The sequence below is a fragment of the Panthera pardus genome, unplaced genomic scaffold, assembly GCF_024362965.1.
Source record: "Panthera pardus isolate Hobbes unplaced genomic scaffold, ASM2436296v1 HiC_scaffold_24, whole genome shotgun sequence".
In the NCBI taxonomy this organism is placed as follows: Eukaryota; Metazoa; Chordata; class Mammalia; order Carnivora; family Felidae; genus Panthera; species Panthera pardus.
The window spans coordinates 20,919,670-20,941,470 of record NW_026526810.1 but is presented as its reverse complement, the minus strand read 5'-3'; the positions used below and the strand labels follow the sequence as shown (position 1 = coordinate 20,941,470).

Here is a 21,801-nt window from a genome sequence, read left to right as displayed (position 1 = left end):
CATAACAACACATTGTCTTATTCCTGATAGCTCTCACTTAAGTCTTGCTACCTGACAGGACATATTTCCTTACCATATTCTTCTTCAAGGGTGTGTTGCCTCTTCATACATTTTTGCTTGGCTTAAAGTATCAGTTTACCAAATGTACTGAAAAAGCATGACATTTCAGTCTTAATTGTGTTGCATCTCTATACCTATTTGGGGAGATTTTTTGATGTGTTGTTTCTTAAAGGAGTCTCTTGTCTTCAGGACCTTGGGAGCTTGACAGAGGCAGGGTCATGCTTTACAGTGACCGGGACCAGGGTGCCTATATACATTTCAGGCCATGGCAGCCAGACTACCATACTCTAAGGGCTGAGCCACTGGATTGGCCACTTTACACCTAAATTTAAAAAAAAAAGAAAATACATTGTCAGAGAGTCCAGGGCTGGATGTGGATACCTCCAGGAGCTGATGGCCTCCCATTAGGACCTGCATCTTTTGACTTTACCCTCTGTTACTGTATTCCTGGGTAGACCCTTTCCATGTGTGTGACACAGAGGGGGAACCCCAGGCCATCTGCAAGTCAGCATGGACTCTGAGTGAGCAGCCCCTCATGTGCTATCCTCTTCCACAGCAGGAGTGACAGCATGAGGTGGAGGACCCACCAGAGTCACTTGGTGGGCTGGGCAATTCTGCAGAGAGCAGGTAGGCTGCCTGTAGAGGGAGCAAGCAGCTGATGTCCAGGGCAGCCTCGCTCCAGGAACATACTAGGGAGAACTGAATCTTATACTACAATATTTTGTGAATTTTTGACAAGCAGATAAGCTAAAAAGAATTATTTTAAATCATAATCTATCATGAAGTTTAAATATTTAATATAGGAAGATTCCCTTCATGTGTGACTTTTCCTGAACACATAGTGCCACACAGTATAAAGTGCCATCTCTCTCATCCATATATATCTAAACCTGAAGGTGCGTTTTAGTCACTGGCATTGAGTTATGGCAGGGAGCCCCAAGTTTTACTGAGGGAGGACTGCCTTAGAGAATTGACATTAGTTACTGGCAGAGAACCATTAGAAGGCTGATTTTTCTCCTGATCCAGCTGTGCTTTTAGGAAATACAATAAATGGTCAAAACCTTTTCTTCACCTACAAAATAGAACATGTCCAGGAGGCCTTGTACGGACATAAAAGAATATTCTTTTGTATTGGTGCCTCAGCAGTGGAAGAATCCCCTGGGCCTCAGGTGCCTGGTGAATGCTGGGTCTCTAGCAGCCAGTTGACACAGCTCCCCTTCGTTCTCTCCCTTCTGAGACTAGGCCTGTATCTCAAGTGTATACTCTTGTGCTTAGTTCCTTTGAGTGACAAGCATAGTATTGGACACTGAGAAAAGATGTTAATTAGTAGTTGTCAGTTGATTTGAAAGCAAACTTTGGCTTATGAGTATATGAATATTTCTGAAACAATGAATAAAAAGACTATCATCTACAGTTTAGTCATGTGCAGTTTTGTTTTTCTTTTTTTTTTAAATTTTTTTTAATGTTTATTTATTATTGAGAGACAGACACAGAGGTGAGCAGGGGAGGCACAGAGAGAGGGGGAGACACAGAATCCGAAGCAGGCTCCAGGCTCTGAGCTGTCAGCACAGAGCCCTATGTGGAGCTAGTACTCACAAACTGAGATCATGACCCAAGCCGAAGTTGGTACCTTAACCAACTGAGACACCCAGGTGCCCCGCAGTTTTGTTTTTCATGGCAGATCCTGTGACCCATGCCTGAGGCATAATGAACACCATGCATGGCTCTCTTCTGGTCGTGGTAGCCCTTCCCTATAAAAATGCCTGTCACCACCCTTCCTCAGGCCCTTTGCTTACTGTCACCCCTTCACTTCTCCCTTCTCCAGATCCCCTTGTCAGTGCACCTTGTGGAAGCGGTGAGAAGCCACATGTTCTGTGTTGGGCACGTCTGCTCCCAGGTTCAGTCCCAGATAGGAATTTTGTGGTGTTGGCTTTTGTCCTGTTGGAAGTAGGAGGTTATATTTTGCAGTATGTCCACTAGGGTAGAATTTCCCATGGTGGAAGGAGGTATGGCTGTTGTTCTCAATCTATCTCAGATGATTATGCCCAAGTCCCATCAAACCCAGGGACAGGTTTGAAGACACTAGACACTGATCTCTTCTTAGTGGTCTCTCCAAGGAAGGTGGTAAAAAATAAGTTTTGGTATTTGTGTAGGTTCTCACTATTATAAATGGAGATATTAAGGGTGAATCAGATTGTCACATTAGAAAAGTGGGGTAACTGTGACCCAGCTGCCAAGGCAACAAGTATTTGGGTGGGGGCCTCCAGGGCCTGTCTATATGTGGCCATGCAGTAGTTGTCCCAGTTGGCACCACGATTTGATTCAGTAACCAAAAATGTTGATCTTTTTTATTCTGAATTCATGCATTGGGTAGATACATGTGGTTTCCTGAAGTTTGTTTGTTTCATTCTATTTTCAAATTCTGCTCCTTAAACCCGACCTGGGTAGTATTGTTTTGGTGTTTTTTAGTTTATGCATGTGTGTCTAATAAACTTTTTTCCTTTTTATTTCTTTCTTTTTCTTTTTCTTTTTCTTTTCCTTTTTCTTTTTTTTTGTTTCATATGTAGAATTTACTGATTCATCACTTAAATACAACACTCGTGCTCATCAGTCATCATTAAGTGCTTTCTTAATACCCATCACCCATTTAGCCCATCCCCCTGCCCACCTCCCCTCCAGCAGCCCTCAGTTTGTTCTATATACAGACATGTATACAATGGACATTTAGGCTCTTTCCATAGTTTGGCTCTTGTTGGTATTGCTACTATAAACATCAGGGTGCATGTATCCCTTCAAATCACTATTTTTGTATCTTTTGGATAAATACCCATGAGTACAATTGCCAAATCATAGGCAATTCTAATAGATCAGTTCTATTTTTAGCTTTTTGAGGAACCTCCGTTCTGTTTTCCAGAGTGGCTGCACCAGTTTGCATTCCCACCAACAGTACAAGAGGGTTCCCATTTCTCCGCATCTTCACCAACATCTTTTCTTTCCTGTGTTGTTAATTTTTTTTTTAAGTTTGCAAATGCTTTATTCTTTGTCTTACTGAAGACTATAGCCTGAGAAATGGCCTTTTAGATTGCTCTGAAGAACTTTGAAGCTTGTTAGCTACAGGGGATTTTATATATATATATATATATATATATATATATATATATATATGGGAAAGGATATACGTTCTTTTTTTTTCTTTTTTTTTTCCTGCTCCTTTAATAGGATTTTTTTTTAATTTTATTTTTTATTCTTTAAAATTTACATCCAAATTAGTTAGCATATAGTGCAACAATGATTTTAGGAGTAGATTCCTTAGTGCCCCTTACCCATTTAGCCCATCCCTCCTCCCACAACCCCTCCAGTAACCCTCAGTTTGTTCTCCATATTTATGAGTCTCTTCTGTTTTGTCCCCCTCCCTGTTTTTATATTATTTTTGTTTCCCTTCCCTTATGTTCATCTGTTTTGTCTCTTAAAGTCCTCATATGAGTGAAGTCATATGATTTTTGTCTTTCTCTGACTGACTAATTTCACTTACCATAATACCCTCTAGCTCCATGCACGTAGTTGCAAATGGCAAAATTTCATTCTTTTTGACTGCTAATACTCCATTGTATATATATGTATATACTACATCTTCTTTATCCATTCATCCATCGATGAACATTTGGGCTCTTTCCATACTTTGGCTATTATTGATAGTGCTTCTATAAACATGGAGGTGCATGTGTCGCTTCGAAACAGCACACCTGTATCCCTTGGGTAAATGCCTAGTAGTGCAATTGCTGGTCGTAGGGTAGTTCTATTTTTAAGTTTTTTGAAGAACCTCCATACTGTTTTCCAGAGTGGCTGCGCCAGCTTGCATTCCCACCTGTGTTGTTAAGTTTAGCCATTCTGACAGGTGTGTGAGGTGGTATCTCATTGTAGCTTTGATTTTTATTTCTCAGATGATGAATGATGTTGAGCGTCTTTTCATGTGTCTACTAGCTATCTGGATGTCTTCTCTGGAAAAATGTGTGTTCAGGTCTTTCCATTTTTTTACTGGATTATTTGTTTTTTGGGTGTTGAATTTTATAAGTTCTTTATATATTTTGGATACTAACCCTTTATCAGGTATGTCATTTGCAAATATCTTCTCCCATTCTGTTGGTTGCCTTTTAGTTTTGTTGATTGTTTCCTTTGCTGTGCAAAGATTTTTATATTGATAAATTCCCCATAGTTAATTTTTCCCTTGCCTTTAGTTAGAAGTTTCTCTGGCTGATGTCAGAGAGGTTACTGCCTGTGTTCTCCAGAATTTTGATGGTTTCCTGTCTCATATTTGGGTCTTTCATCCATTTTGGATTTTTTTTTGTATATGTTATAAGGAAGTGGTCCAGTTTCATTATTTTCCATGTTGCTGTCCAGTTTTCCCAATACCATTTGTTGAAGAGACTGGTTTTTTTCCATTAGATATTCTTTCCTGCTTTGTTGAAGATTAGTTGACCATATAGTTGTGGATCTGTTTCTGGGTTTTCCGTTTTGTTCCTTCAATCTGTGTGTCTGTTTTGTGCCAGCACCATACTGTCTTGATGACTACAGCTTTGTAATATAGCTTAAAATCTGGAATTGTGATGCCTCCAGCTTTGGTTTTCTTTTCCAGGATTGCATTGGCTATTCAAAATCTTCTGTGGTTCGATAAAAATTTTAGGATTGCTTGTTCTAGCACTGTGAAACATGCTGGTGGTATTTTGATAGGGACTGCATTCCATGTACATTGCTTTGAGTAGTATAGATTTTTTTTTTTAATTTTTTTAATGTTTATTTATTTTTGAGACAGAGACAGACAGGGCCTGAGCGAGGGAGGGTCAGAGAGAGAGGGAGACACAGAATCCAAAGCAGGCTCCAGGCTCTGAGCTGTCAGCACAGAGCCCAACTTGGGGCTCGAACTCATCAACTGTGAGATCATGACTCACAAAAGGTAATTCCTTTTGGAGCAATTATAAATGGGATCGATTCCTTGATTCCTCTCTCTACTGCCTCATTATTGGTGTAGAGAAATGCAGTAGATTTCTGTACATTGATATTGTATCCTGCAACTTTACTTAATTCATATATCAGTTCTAGCAAATTTTTGGTAGAGTCTTTTGGGTTTTCTACATAGAGTATCATGTTGTCTGCAAATAGTGAAAGTTTGACTTCTTCCTTGCCAATTTGGATTCCTTTGATTTCTTTGTGTTATCTGGTTCCTGTGGCTAGGACTTCCAGTATTATGTTAAGTAACTGTCTTGAGTGTTGACATCCCTATCTCGTTCCTGACCGTAGAGGAAAAAGCTCTCAGTTATTCCCCATTAAGGATAACATTAGCTGTGATTTTTTCATAGATGGCCGGTCTCTATTATGTTAAGTTCCCTCTAAACCTACTTTTTTGAGGGTTTTCAGCAAGAATGGATGCAGTACTTTGTCAAATGCTTTTTCTGCATCTATTGAGAGGATCATATGTTTCCCATCCTTTCTTTTATTAACGTGGTGGATCACATCAATTGACCTGAGAATATTGAGCTCCCCTTTCAACCCTGGAATAAATCCCACTTGATTGTAGTGAATGATACTTTTAATGTACTGTTGGATTCGATTTGCTAGTATTTTATTGAGAATTTTTGCATCGATGTTCATCAGGGATATTGGTCTGTAGTTCTCTTTTTAAGTGGAGTCTTTGTCTTGTTTTGGAATTAGGGTAATGCTGGAGTCATAGAATGAGTTTGGAAGTTTTCCTTCCGTTTCTATTTTTTTGGATAGTTTGAGAAGAAAAGGTTAGCTCTTCTTTAAGTATTTGGTAGAATTCCCCTGGGAAGCCATCTGGCCCTGGGCTTTTGTTTGTTGGGAGATTTTTGCTTACTGATTCAATTTCTTTGCTGGATATTCTTTGCTCAAGTTTTCTACTTCTTCCTGTTTTAGTTGTTGTAGTTTCTAGGAGTTTATCTATTTCTTCAAGATTGCCCAATTTGGGGCATATGATTTTTCATAATACTCCCATAATTTTTTGTATACATATGGTGTTCGTTGTGATTTCTCCTCTCTCATTAGTGATTTCATTTACTTGGGTCCTTTTTCTTTTCTCTTTGGTAAGTCTGGCTAGGGGGTTACCAATTTTATTAATTTTTTAAAAGAAGCAGCTCCTGGTTTCATTCATCTATTCTGTTGGGGGGTTTTTTAGTTTCTATATCATTGATTTCTGCTCTAATCTTTATTATTTTCCTTCTGCTGGCTTTAGGCTTCTTTTTTTTTTTTTTAACATTTATTTATTTTTGAGAGACAGAGAGGGATAGAGCACAAGCAGGGGAGGAACAGAGAGAGAGGGAGACACAGAATCCAAAGTAGGGTCCAGGCTCTGAGCTGTCAGCACAGAGCCTGATGCGGGGCTTGAACTCATGGACTGCGAGATCATGACCTGAGCTGCAGTCAGCTGCTTAACCAACTGCTTAACCAACCCAGGCACCCCAGGCTTCATTTTTTTTTTTTTTCCTAGCTCCTTTATGTATAAGGTTAGGTTGTCTATTTGAGATTTTTCTGGCTTCTTGAGGTAAACCTCAAGAACTATATAACTATAGTTATATAACTATATAACTCACTCAGGACTGCTTTTCCTGCATCACAAAGGTTTTGAACCATTGTGTTTTAATTTTCATTTGTTTCCAGGTATTTGTTTAATTTTCATTTTTTTTTTTAATATTTTTTTTAATGTTTTTTAATTTATTTTCAGAGAGAGAGAGAGAGAAAGAGTGCATGAGTTGGGGAGGGACAGAGGGAGAGAGAGAAAGAGAGTCCCAAGCAGGCTCTACGCCATCAGCGCAGAGCCCACTGTCGGGCTTGATTTCACGAGCCATGAGATTATGACCTGAGCTGAAATCAAGAGTCAGTGCTTAACTGACTGAGCTACCTAGATGCCCCTCATTTATTATTTTTTTATTTCCTGGTTGACCCATTCATTCTTAGTAGGATGTTCTTTAGCCCCCATGTATGTGGTCTTTCCAAATTTTTTCATGTGGTTGACTTCAAATTTCAAAGTACTGTGGTTTGAAAATAGGCATGGTATGATCTCACTCTTGGTACTTGTTGAGACCTGACTTGTGACTCAGTATGTGATCTATTCTAGAGAATGTCCCATTGCACTTGAATAGAATGTGTTTTCTACTGCTTTAGGATGGAATGTTCTCAATATGTTTGTTAAGTTCATTTGGTTCAGTATGTCATCAAAGCCATTGTTTCCTTGTTGATTTTCTGCTTAGATGATTTGTCCATTGTTATAAGTGGGGTGTTGAAGTCCCCTACTATTCTTGTATTACTGTTAGTGTGTTTCTTTATGTTTGTTATTAATTGTTTTATATATTTAGCTTCTCTCAAGTTGGGGCCATAAATATTTACAATTGTTAGTACTTCTTGTTGGATAGACCCCTTTATTATGATGTAGTGCCCTTATTCATCTCTTTGCAGTCAGTCGTTTAAAATCTAGTTTGTCTTGGGGCGCCTGTGTGGCTCAGTTGGTTAAACGTCCAACTCTTGGTTTCGGTTCAGGTCATGATCTCGCATTTTGTGGGTTCGAGCCCCGCATCAGGCTCCATGCTGACAGTGCAGAGCCTGCTTGGGATTCTCTCTCTCCTTCTCTCTCTGCCCCTCCCCTGCTTGCTCTGTCTGTCTCAAAAATAAACTTTAAAAAAATCTTTTTTTAAATCTAGTTTGTCTGATAGAAGTATGGCTACTCTGGCTTTCTTTTGACATCCATTTGCATGGTAAGTGTCTCTCCATCTCCTTACTTTCAATCTGCAGATGTCTTTAGATCTACAATGAGCTATGAAAGGCAGTTGTACAGATGGGTCGGGGTTTTTTTGTTGTTTTTTTAATCAGTTCTGACATCCTTTGTCTTTTGATTGGAGCATTTAGTCTGTTTACTTTCAGGATAATTATTGATAGATATGAAGTTAGTGCCATTTTATTAATTTCTTTTGTCTGTGTTCGTTTTTACTCTTTGTCACTTTTCTTCCTTCATTCCACTTGAAGAATCCCCTTTAATATTTCTTACAGGGGGCGTTTAGTGGTTACAAACTCCTTTAGTTTTTGTTTGTCTGAGAAACTCTTTATCTCTCCTATTCTGAATGATAGCCTTGCTGGCTAGATAGAGTATTCTTGGCTGCAGATTTTTCCCATTCAGCACATTGAATATATCATGCCTTTTTCTTGTCTGCCAAGTTTCTGTGGACAGATCTGTTGCTAACCTTATTTGTCTTCCCTTGAAAATTAAGGACTTCTTTTGTCTTGCTTCTTTTAGGATCTGTCTTTGTCTCTATTGTTTGCAAATTTAACTACAATATGTCTTGGTGCTGGCCTGCTTTTGTTGATTTTGATGGGAATTCTTTGTGCCTCCTGGATTTGGAGGTCTGTTTCATTTGTCAGATTAGGGAGGTTTTTGGCTATAATTTCCTCAAATGAACCTTCTGCCCCCTTCTCTCCCTTTTCCTCTGAGACTCCTATGATATCAATGTTATTACATTTTATGGAGTCACTGAATTCTCTATGTGATCCATGATACTTGTTTCCCTCTTTTGTTCTTCATTATTTCCCATAATTGTATTTTTTTTATGTTACCTATTCATTCCTCTGCTTCTTCCATCCTTGTCATTACATCCAGGCAGTTTTGATAATTAGTTACTGCATTTTTTCATTTTGGTCTGATTAGTTTTTAGCTCTTTTATCTCTGTGGTAAGGGACTCCCTGGTGTATTTGATGCTTTTCTCAAGCTCAGTTAGTTATGATTATTGCTTTAAGTTCTGGATCAGGCATATTACTTATATCTGTTTCGATTAGATCCCTGGCTGTGACCTTTTCTTGTTCTTTCTTTTGGGATGAATTCCTCTGTCTTGCATTTTTTCTAGTTCTCTGTCTTCTTCTGTGTGTTAGGAAAGCCGTTATGTTTCCTGCTCCTGAGAGTTAATGGCTTTATGAAGAAGAGGTCATATAATGTCCAGGGCCTAGTGTTTCAAGAAGTGTCTCTGGTGCATATTGTATGCACTGTGCTGCTGTGTTACGGCTGCTCTTTCCTTCAGGTCAGTCCTCTGCAGTTTCTCCTTGCCTGCGGTGGGGAAAGTCTGGACCATTGCCAGAATATAGCAACTTTTAACTAGGTGTGCTCTTGTCTGCTTGTTAAAAGAGACTGGATTCTATTTCCACTAGAGCTAAAGCTTTGTAGAACTCCATGGTCCTTAGACATAGTGTGTGTGGGAATTTGTGCTGTTCTTCTGGAGAATAGGCCAGCGGCGCTGGTCCTTAGGCATACTTGCCCAAGAAAAGCACTACCAGCATAGCACAGGAGGGTGGAGCTTGGTGTAAGCAGTTTAGGCAGCCAGTATTGACGCTGTGGTATTTACTGAAGTTAGTTTATGCTGAGGGGCAGGGGAGGAAATGGCTCCAGCCAGCTCCTTTGTCCAGAGAGGGGAGTTCATGCTTGCTTCTGTTCAAGAAGCCCTCCCAGAGGAGGGAGCAGTTTCTCCTTGTGTGTCCCAAGCATCCTTCAGAACGCTGCTTTCACACTGTCTGGGTCCAAGTTGCTTGCCTGCTTGGAGCAGTGCAGTACACTTTGAGCTCTATCCCAGCCAGGCCAACTGAGTTTTAAAACTCCAGACTTTAGGGACCTAGCATGGCGGAGATCTGCACTCATCCCCTTGAGGAGGGTCTTGCCACACCGGGACTGATGCAGGTTTGTTCCAGAAGGATAGTTGTACAAAGTGCAGGAGGATGGGGTTTTAAGTAAAGTACAATAAAGAGCCAGTGTACAGGTTAGCCACCCTCAGCAGGTATCCCTGGGCCTATGCTGAGGTGTGGGGGAGGGAAATGATGCCCTCCACTCCTTTGTCCCTAGAGAGGCAATGCCACCTCTCTCAGATGCGCTCCAAGAAGGAGGAACGGTCTCTCCCAGCTCGGTCCACGGGATCCTCAGATCATGCCTTCTGCCTCCTGTCTTCTCTACAGGAGCACTGCAGTACCCTCAGAGCTTTATACTAGCCACACAATGGACCAACACTCCAGTCTTTGAGCCCCACTGGTTGCAGAAACTCAAGAAAATCAGCCTCTCGAGGCGCCTGGGTGGCTCAGTCGGTTAAGCGTCTGACTTCAGCTCAGGTCATGATCTCGCGGTTCGTGAGTTCAAGCCCCGCGTCGGGCTCTGTGCTGACAGCTTAGAACCTGGAGCCTGTTTCAGATTCTGTGTCTCCCTCTCTCTCTCTCTGACCCTCCCCCGTTCATGCTCTGTCTCTCTCTGTCTCAAAAATAAAACGTTAAAAAAAAAATTTTTTAAAAAGGAAATCAGCCTCTCTTTTTTTCCTAGTCAGTGGCTTTGAGGAAGTGTTTTCCTTGTGTCTGCCTCAGGGCCTGTGTATACCTTGTGTATGCCTCTCTCTTGCCTCTCAACGACCAGGGCTCCCTCCTCTCTGCAGCACCCATGATCTGTTTCTTCCCCAAACCATGTCTCTGCACCTCCTACCTCCCTTGAGGTGGACTCTTCTCTCCCTCTAGTTGTGCAGTTTGTTCTTTCAGTCCTTAGATCGATGTCTTGGGTATTCAGAATGATTTGATATTTATCTAGCTATGTTCGAAGTACGAGACAAGCCTAGGGACCCCTGCTACTCTGCCATCTTAGCTGTGCCTCCATTAAACTTTTTATTTTAGAATAGTTTTGATTTTAGAATAGTTTTCATTGCTTATTTGTTTTTAATGGTAGTTTTTATAGTTTTTAACAATAGTTTTTATATTTATAGTCTTTAGTTTTTATTGTTTTTATGGCTGTTCTTACTTTTTTGTTTGTTTGTTTGTTTGTTTGTTTGCTTCGGTTTGGGGGCAAAAATTTGAGCTCATTGGCAATAACACCTGGAAGCAGCACAGCTGGATGAACCACCTGTCTTGAATGGTATTGCTGGCCTGTAGGCTACTTTACTGCCTGCACAGCTCTCCTTGTGTGTGGCTCTGCCTCCAGCATCCTACCTGGTAGCTATGGTCCCTTGTCAAAGTTTCCCATCCTCCATCCATTTCCCTGAGTACTTTTCTTGCAGTCAATCAGCTTCCAACTGACCCCCTTACACTCTGACCATTCATTCATCTCCTCATTATTGTTTTCACTCGACAGTAAATATATCCTGGAGATCACTCTACATTTCTTATCTTTTTTGAGCTGCACATTATTCCATTGACATCACACTTCATTATGTGTTTGCATACCATGCAATCATCATCTGATCATGTCCCTTTTTTTTTTATCTTGTTCTTCTCTCCTCCACACCTTCTTCGCCTAGACTAGAAGGCCCAAGCGAACAGGTCCTGGGTACACTGGCCCAGAGGTGGCTTCTACTACATATATTCTGCATGAAGAGCTCATGCTTTGGTGCTAGCCTCAGGAATAGAAGGCAGAGTGTGGAGGGGTCAGTCTCCTGGTTGAACAGGTCACAGCTAACTGGCTGCTGCACTAGATTTATGTTAGGTGACCATAGGACACTCACTTATAAGTACAGAAAGTCTTATCTTCCTTTTCTTGGTCTTACCTTTGCCATCATCTGGGGAGATCCTTGGAAGGGAAAATAGCATCAGTTGGTATATGTCTTGACCTTCTGTTAATAGTTCTTTTGTTTAATAATTTTTTTTAATTATTATAGAATTATAAGATTTTAAGATGGGTATACAGTAGAAGGTTCTGTGGAGAGCCTGATGTAGATTGAGAGAGAGCTTACTCACCTCTTCTGCCTGCCCCATGGTGAACACACCAATCTTAGGGACCCTTTTTTGTGGTTTAAGAGCCTTCAGACTCTGGAAATAAGCCCTGTTCTTTTTTTTTAAATTTTTTTTTTTAACGTTTATTTATTTTTGAGACAGAGAGAGACAGAGCATGAACGGGGGAGGGGCAGAGAGAGAGGGAGACACAGAATTGGAAACAGGCTCCAGGCTCTGAGCCATCAGCCCAGAGCCCGACGCGGGGCTCGAACTCACGGACCGCGAGATCATGACCTGAGCCGAAGTCGGACACTTAACCGACTGAGCCACCCAGGCGCCCCAATAAGCCCTATTCTTGACCACCTTTAGATTCATGGTGGGTTTTTAGTTCTGCAACTCTTGTGATATTAGAAGTAAACTCTACCTCTACACTGCAATATTCTGGAGAATGGGTCTTCTTTTTATTACCTCTTTAAAAGAGTTGTGTTCCAAAAGCAGGTTCAAGATGACTACTCAGAACTTGGTTTGGGTGCAAGAATGATGCTGCCTTTCTTTCTGCCTCTAGTGCTGCTCACAGAGGAAGCACCTTCCTCCTATCTATGCAGTGGTGTCTTGTTATAAAGTCTTATAACCCAGTTACAAACTTAAGAGGCAGGTAGCAAAAGTAAATAAAATTTGAAATTCAGTTATTCAGGTGTACTAGCCACATGTGGCTAGTAACTAAGTGTATAGCACAAACAATACATTTCCATCATTCCAGAGAGTTCTGCACAGTGCTGCTTAGACTATTTATTTTACACTAAAATGACAAAGATATAGATCTTGTTTTCAGCACCAGACTTCTGTCTGTCTTTGCGGTGAGGTAAACTTCCTAATGCAACCTTCTGTTCCTTTGCTGTAGTCTTTAGAAGAAGTGTGTGACCTATTGCATGCAGCCCCATTTCAGAACATCTTGCCAAGAGTCCATGTGAAAGGTGAGTTTCTGTGCCTCTGACCAGGGAGTCCAGATTGCCTATGCAGTGTTGAGTGGTGACACGTGGTCTTTGTGACCAGAGAACTCAGTGCTAGTTTTGTTTGAGTTTGGTCCCTGTTCAGTCATAACTGAAGGTAACTGGAAATGTAACATAGTTAAATTAATATTGAATAATTGAAATATTTAAGACTAAAACGGTATATCTTGGATGTGCTTCAGAATAGCAGGGGACGTTGAGTATCTATGAAACAAGAGTGGCACGAGTTGATCCTCATTATAACAAATGGGTACAGAGAGTTTTTGTACTATTCTTTGATTTTGATTACATTTATAATTTTTAGTGTTTAAAAAAATGAATATTGAACAGAAAATCAGTTCTGTCATTTTGAGTTAAAATACCAAATGAACCAGTTTTCTAAAACAATGTTCAGAGAATCTGTGTGTATAATTTTAAGAAATCTTCATGTGTTTCTTTGACAAAATTAAACTTCAGCAATCATTTTCCATGCAAAGGAACAGAAAGTTAAAAAAAAATTAAAATATTTTTTTCTACTGCAGAGGGAGAGAGACTTGATGCCAAAATGAAAAGACTAGAATCAAAGTACGCCCCACTGCATCTTGTCCCTCTGATTGAAAGACTGGGAACCCCTCAGGTAATGCATACTGTGACAGCTGTCACTGTGGCAAGTTTGGTATGCACATCAGACCACTGGCATGGCTGGGGCTTCAGAACACAGGTTCTGGATGACCCACCCTGGAAGGTGTAATGAGGTTGGATAGGCCCTCTCAGGCCTCAGTGTCTCCAGTGGGGTTTGTAACTGGACCTTGTCCCAGGATGATTGGGAAGTTTAAGTGAGCTAACATGTGTAAAGGGCTTAGGACATCACCTAGCATGTAAGATGTACACAGTAAATGTTACTTTTTTGTGTGGTCTGTCCTTTCATGAAGAAGGCTTTTTTCATAGGTTTTTAATAACAGAAAGTGGGAGTCTCCTATAGGAGGCAAGGTGTCAGGGTAGAGTTCCATGATTTTATATCAACTTAAGCTAGAGCTGGGTTTCATAGTTGTGGCACTGTCCCCAGTTTGGACCAGATAATTTTTTGTTGTGGGGGCTGTCTTATGAATTGTAGGATGTTGAACAGTATCCCTGGCACAACAGCCTCATGGAAATATAGCATAGAAGCAACAGTGTGAAAAACACCTGAGGCAAATGAAAAGGAGAGTAGTTTACTCATCTCAGAGCGCATCTTGGAGGGATTGAGATCCTTGGAAGATTTCTCCAGGAACAAAGGAGCTGGCAGGCACCATTTCCATCCCCTGCCCCCAGCATAAACTCATGGCCACCTTCAGTATAGCCAGCACCATGTTGACACTTACTGCCTAACTTGCTAACATTGCTACCCCACTCCCCGCTGTGCTGCAGCAGATCCACGCCCTCTAGACAGGCTCACTTTCAGTCCCAGTATAGCAGGAACCCCCTACAGAGGACTGGTGCTGCACAAACTTTGCTAATACCACCAGATACCAGGCTCCCCTGCCCCTTGCCATTACAGCTCCTCCCCTCCAATATGCTCTTGGCCAGAGCCCATCGAGGGCAGTGCCACAGGCCTGGCAGTGTGCAAGTACCTTGACAAGGGTCAGTGCCAGTCCAGAATGACTCTTACCCTGGACAGAGGGAAAGATAACCACACACACAAGTCAAACGGTGGGCCCAGCAGTTGGCTGGGGGCAGACAACCAGTCTGGCTGCAGGCCCTGCCCACCAACGAAAGCTCAGGGGACAGTACAGGGAAAGCAGCTGTAGTTTGGTGCTACTGCATCTCTGGCAAACACCTAGTCTGACTCAACTCAAGCCCTAGGCAGCATGAGACTGGCCCATTAACACCACAGGAACCAAGCAAGTACCCACAATAGGCAAAGAGCCACTGCAGACAACTGAAGGAAAAGCTCAGCCACAACAGCAGGACACGCATAACATATATAGGAGACACACCTTAAGTGGCACTACAGGACCTCTTCATAAAAGCTACTTCTTTCGAGAACAGGAGACATAGCTGATTTTCCTAACACATAGAAAGAGACACAGAGAGTTCATTCCTAGGATGCAAGGGTGGTTCACTCACCACTGATCAATCAGTGTGATACATCAGTAAGAGAAAGGATAACAACCATATGATCATCTCAATAGACTTAGAAAAAGGATTTAGCAAAGTACAATATCCATTCCTGATAAAAACCTTCAACAAAGTAGGTTTAGAGAGAACATACCTCAACATAATGCAGACTTTATATAAAAAACCCACAGTGAACATCATACTCAATGGTGAAAAACAGAACTTTTCCCCTAAGATCAGGAACAAGACAGGATGTCCACTCTCACCAGTTTTATTCAACTTAGTACTGGAAGGCCTAGCCATAGCACTCAGGCAACAAAAAGAAATAAAAAGCATCCAAATTGGTAAGGAAGAAGTAAAACTTTCATTATTTGCAGATAACATGATACTGTATATAGAAAACCCTAAAGACTCCATCATAAAACTACTAGAACTAATAAATGAATTCAGTATGTTCCCAGGATACAAAATCAATGTACAGAAATCCATTGTACTAATCTGTACACTAATGAAGGAGCAGAAAGAAATATTTAGACAATCCCATTTATAATTGCACCAAAAATAATAAGATATTTAAGAGTAAACTTAACCAAGGAGGTAAAAGACCTGTACTCTGAAAATTATAAAATATTGCTGAAAGAAAGTGAAGATGATAGAAACAAATGGATAGATATTTCATGTTCATGGATTGGGAGAATAAATATTATTAAATATCCATATTAGCCAAAGCAACCTACAGATATAATGCAATCCCTATCAAAATACCAACAGCATTTTCACAGAACTAGAACAAAGAATGGTAAAATTTGTGTGGAACCACAAAGAAATCCCAAGTAGCCACAGCAATCTTGAGAGAAAAAAAACAAACAAACAAAAAAGCTGAAAGTATCATAATTCCAGATTTCAAGTTATATTCCAGAGCTGTAGTAATCAAACAGTATGGCACTGGCACAAAAAGAGATCAATGGAATAGGGTAGAAAGTCCAGAAACAATGCTTCAATTATATGGTCCATTCATCTTTGACAAAGGGGGAAAAAATACGAAATGGGAAAAAGATAGTCTTTTCAACAAATGGTGTTGGGAAAACTTGACAACTACATGCAAAAGAATGAAACTAGATCACTTTCTTATGCCATATACAAAAATAAATTCAAAATTGTTTAAAGACCTAAATGTGAGACCTCAAACCATGAAAGTCCTAGAGGAGAACAAAGGCAGTAATTTTTCTGACATTGGCCATAACAACATCTTACTAGATATGTGTCTTGAGGCAAGGAAAACAACACTATAAAAATAAACTATTGGGATTTCATCAGAGTAAAAAGTTTTTGCATAACAAAGGATACAACCAACAAAACTAAAAGGCAAACTGCTGAATGGTAGGGGATATTTGCCAGTGACATCCGATAATGGGTTAGTATCCAATATATATAAAGAACTTATACAACTGACACTAAAAAACCAAATCCAATTAAATATGAGCAGCAGACTTAAACAGATATTTCTCCAAAGAAGACATCCAGATGGCCAATAGACACATGAGGAGCTAACATCACTCATTCATCATCAGGAAACGCAAATCGAAACTACAATGAGATATCCTCTCACACCTCTCATAATAGCTGAAAGCCTAAACACAAGAAACAATAAGTGTTGGCAAGGATGTTGTAAAAAAGGGAACTTTCTTGCACTGTTGGTGGCAATGCAAACTGGTGGGTCCACTTTGGAAAACAGTATGGAGGTTCCTCATTAAATTAAATAAATAGATAGATAGATAGATAGATAGATAGGTAGAACGAACTATATCTAGGATCCAGTAATCGCACTACTGGGTATTTACCCAAGGAATACAAAAACACTAATTTGAAAAGTTAAACGCACCCGTTTTTATTGCGATATTACTTAAAAAAAGCAAGTTATGGAAACAGCCCACATGTCCATTGATAAATGAATGGATAAAGAAGATATGGGGTATGTATGTGTGCATGTATACATATATACATATACATATATATGTATATGTATGTGTGTGTGTATATATATATATATAAACACAGTGGAATGTCATTCAACCATCAAGAAATGAAATCTTGCCATTTGCAACAATATGGATGGAGCTAGAGTATAATGTAAGCGAAATAAGCTAGTCAGAGAAAGGCAAATACAATGTGATTTCACTCATATGTGGAATTTACAAAACCCAACTGCAGAGAACAAACTGATGGTTGTTAGAGGGAAGGTGGGTGAAATAGGTGAAGGGGATTAAGAATAAAACACTTTTCTGAGGACACCTGGATGGCTCAGTCAGTTGAGCACCTTACTTAGGCTGAGCCTTGTGAGTCTGAACCCCTCATTAGGCTCTGTGCTGACAGCTGGGAGCCTGGAGCCTGTTTCGGATTCTGTGTCTCCTTGTCTCTCTCTGCCCCTCCCCTGCTCCCCACTCGTGCTCTCTCTCTGTCTCTCCTGCTTTCTCTCTCAAAAATAAATAAATACACTTAAAAAAAATAATTTTCTTGATGAGCACTGAGTGGAATAGTTGAATCACTATATTGTATACCTGAAACTAATATGACACTGTCTGTTAACTACATTGGAATAAAATTTAAGAAACATTTTTTTAGAACACAGTATCCCTGACCTCTGCTGACTAGATGCCATTCACCTCACCCCAAGCTGTGACAATCAAAAATGTCTCCACACATTGCCACATGTCTTCTGAAGGCAAAATCACTCCCAGTTAAGAACGGCTATAGTAGACAGTTCTCCTAGACTGAAGTATATTTAATCTAGTAAGACATATATGTAATAGCTGACATATTTATGTTGCTGATGCTTATTTCTAGAAATCCTCTTCTGCAAATTAGGATAGTTTTCAAGTAAGTCAGAAATAAATCTGGGTAGTTTGGTTTCAGCAGTGAGCCTGCCATGGCTCATAACATTCCATCCTTTCTGCAGCAAATTGCAATAGCGAGAGAGGGGGACTTGCTGACAAAGGAACGTCTCTGCTGTGGCCTATCTATGTTTGAAGTCATCCTGACTCGGATCCGGACCTTTCTGGACGACCCTATCTGGCGTGGGCCTTTGCCCAGCAATGGAGTCATGCATGTGGATGAGTGTGTTGAGTTTCACAGACTTTGGAGTGCCATGCAGTTTGTCTACTGCATTCCTGTGGGAACACACGAGTTTACAGTCGAGTAAGTGTACTCAGTGGATGGGGAAAGTGGGAACAAGCTGGTGTTAGGCTCACATAGAAGACTACATTCCTCTGGAAGTGGACTAGAAGTTTTTCAAGTTGCTTTAAAGCTATTTAAGTGGAAGTTCTTAATGCTCAGGAGGTGACTCGGGGTGAAGTTTCTAGGTGTTCTCTGAACCCATGGAAACTTAGGTAAGTTAAGTTTTCTTAACTGTGCATTTTCTAGATGGGGGTGTCCACAGCTTCATAGAATCATTGTTCTTGGAGGGTCTGTGATCTGAAAGAAGGTTAGGAAACAGTGTGCCAAAGGAACTCAAAAGAGACTTTTACCAAAAAGGACACGTCATCTGCTGCTTGGCGTTCCCTTCCTGGCCTGTTCCCAGTAGATCCCTTGGTCATTGAATTCTGGACACCGAGTTGTAAAAGACTTTATAATTGTTTGTGATTGCTTGTTGTCCTTGTTGCTTCTTGTTTCTAGGCAGTGCTTTGGCGACGGGCTCCACTGGGCTGGCTGTATGATCATTGTACTTCTTGGGCAACAGCGGCGCTTCGCTGTCCTGGATTTCTGCTACCACCTACTTAAAGTCCAGAAACATGATGGCAAAGATGAGATTATCAAAAATGTGGTATGTGGAAGAGAATCTTCCACTATGTGGAAGTTTCACAAAATATTTACTAAAAGTTATTTTTCTGGGAATGTTTTTCATCCCAATACATAAGGTGACACCAACTGAAGCTTTCTTTTCCAAAATGAATCTAAACATACTTGCTAAGTAAAGCAGTCAGGCAATTCAAATAGTAATTATTCCATTTTCTTTCTCTTTTTAGGGTACTTAGATCTGCTTCATATTATACAGCCTTATAGAATCTGCATTTTTAGATTATTGGCATATTATTCCAGTTTCTGGCTTCCTTTGTTATAGTCAAAATGTGTGTGGTTTGTTTTGTTTTGTTTGATTTCTTTGTTATGACTGCTCTTTAGGTCTTTTTCCCTTTGTCATTTTATGGATTCTTTGTAATTCTAGAAAATACTCAGCCATTATCTTTTCAAATATTTTAGTTTTCTTCCATTCTGTTTTCTTTTAGGACTGCAGTTACTTACTTGTTAGATATTCTTCTGGTTTCCATATCCCTTATCCTGTTAGTTTTCTAATTAGGTTCCAAATCCACAACAGATTTCCACAGGCTTAGTGGTTTAAAACAACACCCATTCTCTCACAGTTCTGTAGGTCAGAAGTCTGGGTACAGAATGACTCAACTGACTTTATTTATCATCTCAAGGCCAAAATTAGTGTGTCTGTAGCACAGTGTTCCTTTCTGGAGCCTCTGGGGATGAATCTGCTTCCAGGCTCATTCAGGTGGTTGGCTGGTTGCAGTCCCTTGCAGTTAGAGGACCAAGGTCCCCATTTCTTTACTGCCCATTGGCCTACATCCTTCTACTTTCCACATGAACCCCTCCAGCCAAGGTGGGTCAAGTCCCTCCCATGCTTCCAATCTATCAACTTTCTGCTATATCTCCTGCCTCTACCTGAAGGAAATTCTCTGCTCATATGATTAGGTTGGATTCACCTAGAAAATCCAGGGTAGTTTCCCCATTTTAAAGTCTAATCTTAACTACATTTACAGTCTCTTTTGCCATGAAAGGTAACATTTTCATAGGTTCTGGGGATTCAGGCATGGACGTCTTTGAGGGGCTACTCTACCTTCCGTATCTCCCATTTTCTTGTCTCTCTGGGCTGTTCCCAGAGTACTTTATTCAGTTATCTAATTCATTCAGCTGTGTCTAATCTGCTGTTTTTAGTTTTGAGAAATACTAGTTTATTTTTAAATTTTTGATTCGGAGGATGCCTGGGTGGTTCAATCGGTTAAGCACCTGACTTGATCTCAGGGTCATGAGTTCAAGCACAACATTGGGCTCCACACTGAGTGTGAATCCTATGTACGTACATATATACATACATACATGTGTGAAGCCTACATATATACACACATACATACATACATACTTACAAGTTTGATTTAGTTCAAATCTTGGTGGTAATTGATCATTTTATCTTCTTCACTGAATTTTTCCCATTTTTTTTTTACACATTTGATGTATTATATTTTTTAATTCTAGTATGTGAGACCTCAAAGGTTATCTCAAATTCTGAAATGTTTCGTGTGTTAGGTTTTTTATTTGCCAGCTCTTGTCCAATTAAACTTAATTTGGATTGCTTTTCTCCCAAGATATTTATTTGCTTCTCATCTCCACAGGCTGTTACCAACTTGGGGCCACATTAGCCTAATTAGAGGGACCATGGCTTCAGGTGTAGCCCAGCTTGCTTACAGCCCAGGCCATCTCCTCATCTCACTGCTGCTGGTGGCATCTGTCCCTGAGGAGGTCCTGGCTTCTGCTTTACTTCCTGCATAGTCAAAACCTGCAGTGCTTTTTAAAGTTTCTTCCTGTGTGTGTGTGTGTGTGTGTGTGTGCGTGTGTGTGTGTGTCTGTCTGTGTGTCTGTGTGTGTGTGTGTGTGTGTGTGTGTGTGTGTCTTTTATTAAACCGGGAGGATCTATCAAAGTATCCTGTCTACAATAACTGGAAATCTAAAACTTGTATTAGATTACTGGTCTTTCCCCACTGACTATATTATCTTCATCTTTACATCACCAATTTTTAGCACACAGCAGGTTCTTAATACCTGTGTGTTGAATGAATAGGTCTAAGTTGTAAAAGTAAATCTACCATCAGTAGTATGAAACCGATAGAGAAATGTGTTTAAATGCAAAATACATTCATTGTTCCAATAGGTACATTACAGAGATGTGTGCTAGTAGTTTGCTATAATTTTTGAGAAAATGTGAAAATTCTGACATTTTGAAACATGAAAAATAAATGTACATGTTTTAATAATAAAACATCCTAATTTTAACTGTTGCAGCCATTGAAGAAAATGGTGGAGAGAATTCGCAAGTTCCAGATCCTAAATGATGAGATAATTACTATCTTGGACAAGTACTTGAAGTCTGGTGATGGAGAAAGCACACCTGTGGAGCATGTTCGCTGTTTTCAGCCACCTATCCACCAGTCCCTGGCCAGCAGCTGAGGACATGTACATCATGTTTTTGAAGAGTCCCAGTACTGACTGCATTTAATAACTATAAGGGCATGTTTTTCTTTCCATAAACTATTTAGTAAGATTTTTAGTGACTATTTTTCAGTATCTCTGTGCCTGTTAAAGGGGGTACTTTTCAATTTAAAAGCTTAATTTTATAAAATTATTTTTCTAGACTAAAATTGTATATGCCTTTGGTAATTAGAAAGTCTGAGAATATTAGCTGCTAATTGTTGCCATCATGTTCTTACAGAATTATTTTGCATTTTTCTATGGAATGTTCCAACAACTAGCTATGTCAAAATGCTGCTGAGTTCATCCATATATTCCTTAGCAAAGGATCAGTAATGTTTGGGGAAAGATTTATGGACTTAAGAAACTTAATACCAGCTCATTGTAATAAAATCCACTACCAATTAGAATTAAACTTAATGCTTATTTAGCTTTTGTTTAGGGGTTTTTCTGATGGTCTTTTATGAATAACCTTTTCTAAGTCATTGTTCCTTTTTTTGTGTCAGTGTGTCAGAAAATAGTGAACTTGATTCCTCTGCTTCTACTAAATCCAGTTGTGACAGTCTAATTTGTAAGGTATGATTTAAAGGTTACAGAAATCAAACTAATAAAACTTAATTGTGTTCATTCA

At 40.0% G+C, this 21,801-nt stretch overlaps 1 protein-coding gene across 2 annotated transcripts in view; it reads left to right on the top strand.

Annotated features, from left to right (window-relative positions):
- Positions 1 to 21,801, top strand: part of CYFIP1 (cytoplasmic FMR1 interacting protein 1) — an 85,274-nt gene extending 63,473 nt beyond the window's left edge. For both annotated transcript variants that reach the window (XM_053888814.1, XM_053888815.1), the window contains exons 26-30: positions 12,683 to 12,755; positions 13,313 to 13,407; positions 17,824 to 18,062; positions 18,540 to 18,687; positions 20,985 to 21,801. In XM_053888814.1, coding sequence (XP_053744789.1) covers positions 12,683 to 12,755; positions 13,313 to 13,407; positions 17,824 to 18,062; positions 18,540 to 18,687; positions 20,985 to 21,149 — 720 coding nt within the window. In that variant the 3' untranslated portion in view covers positions 21,150 to 21,801. The remainder of the gene's footprint in view (positions 1 to 12,682; positions 12,756 to 13,312; positions 13,408 to 17,823; positions 18,063 to 18,539; positions 18,688 to 20,984) is intronic.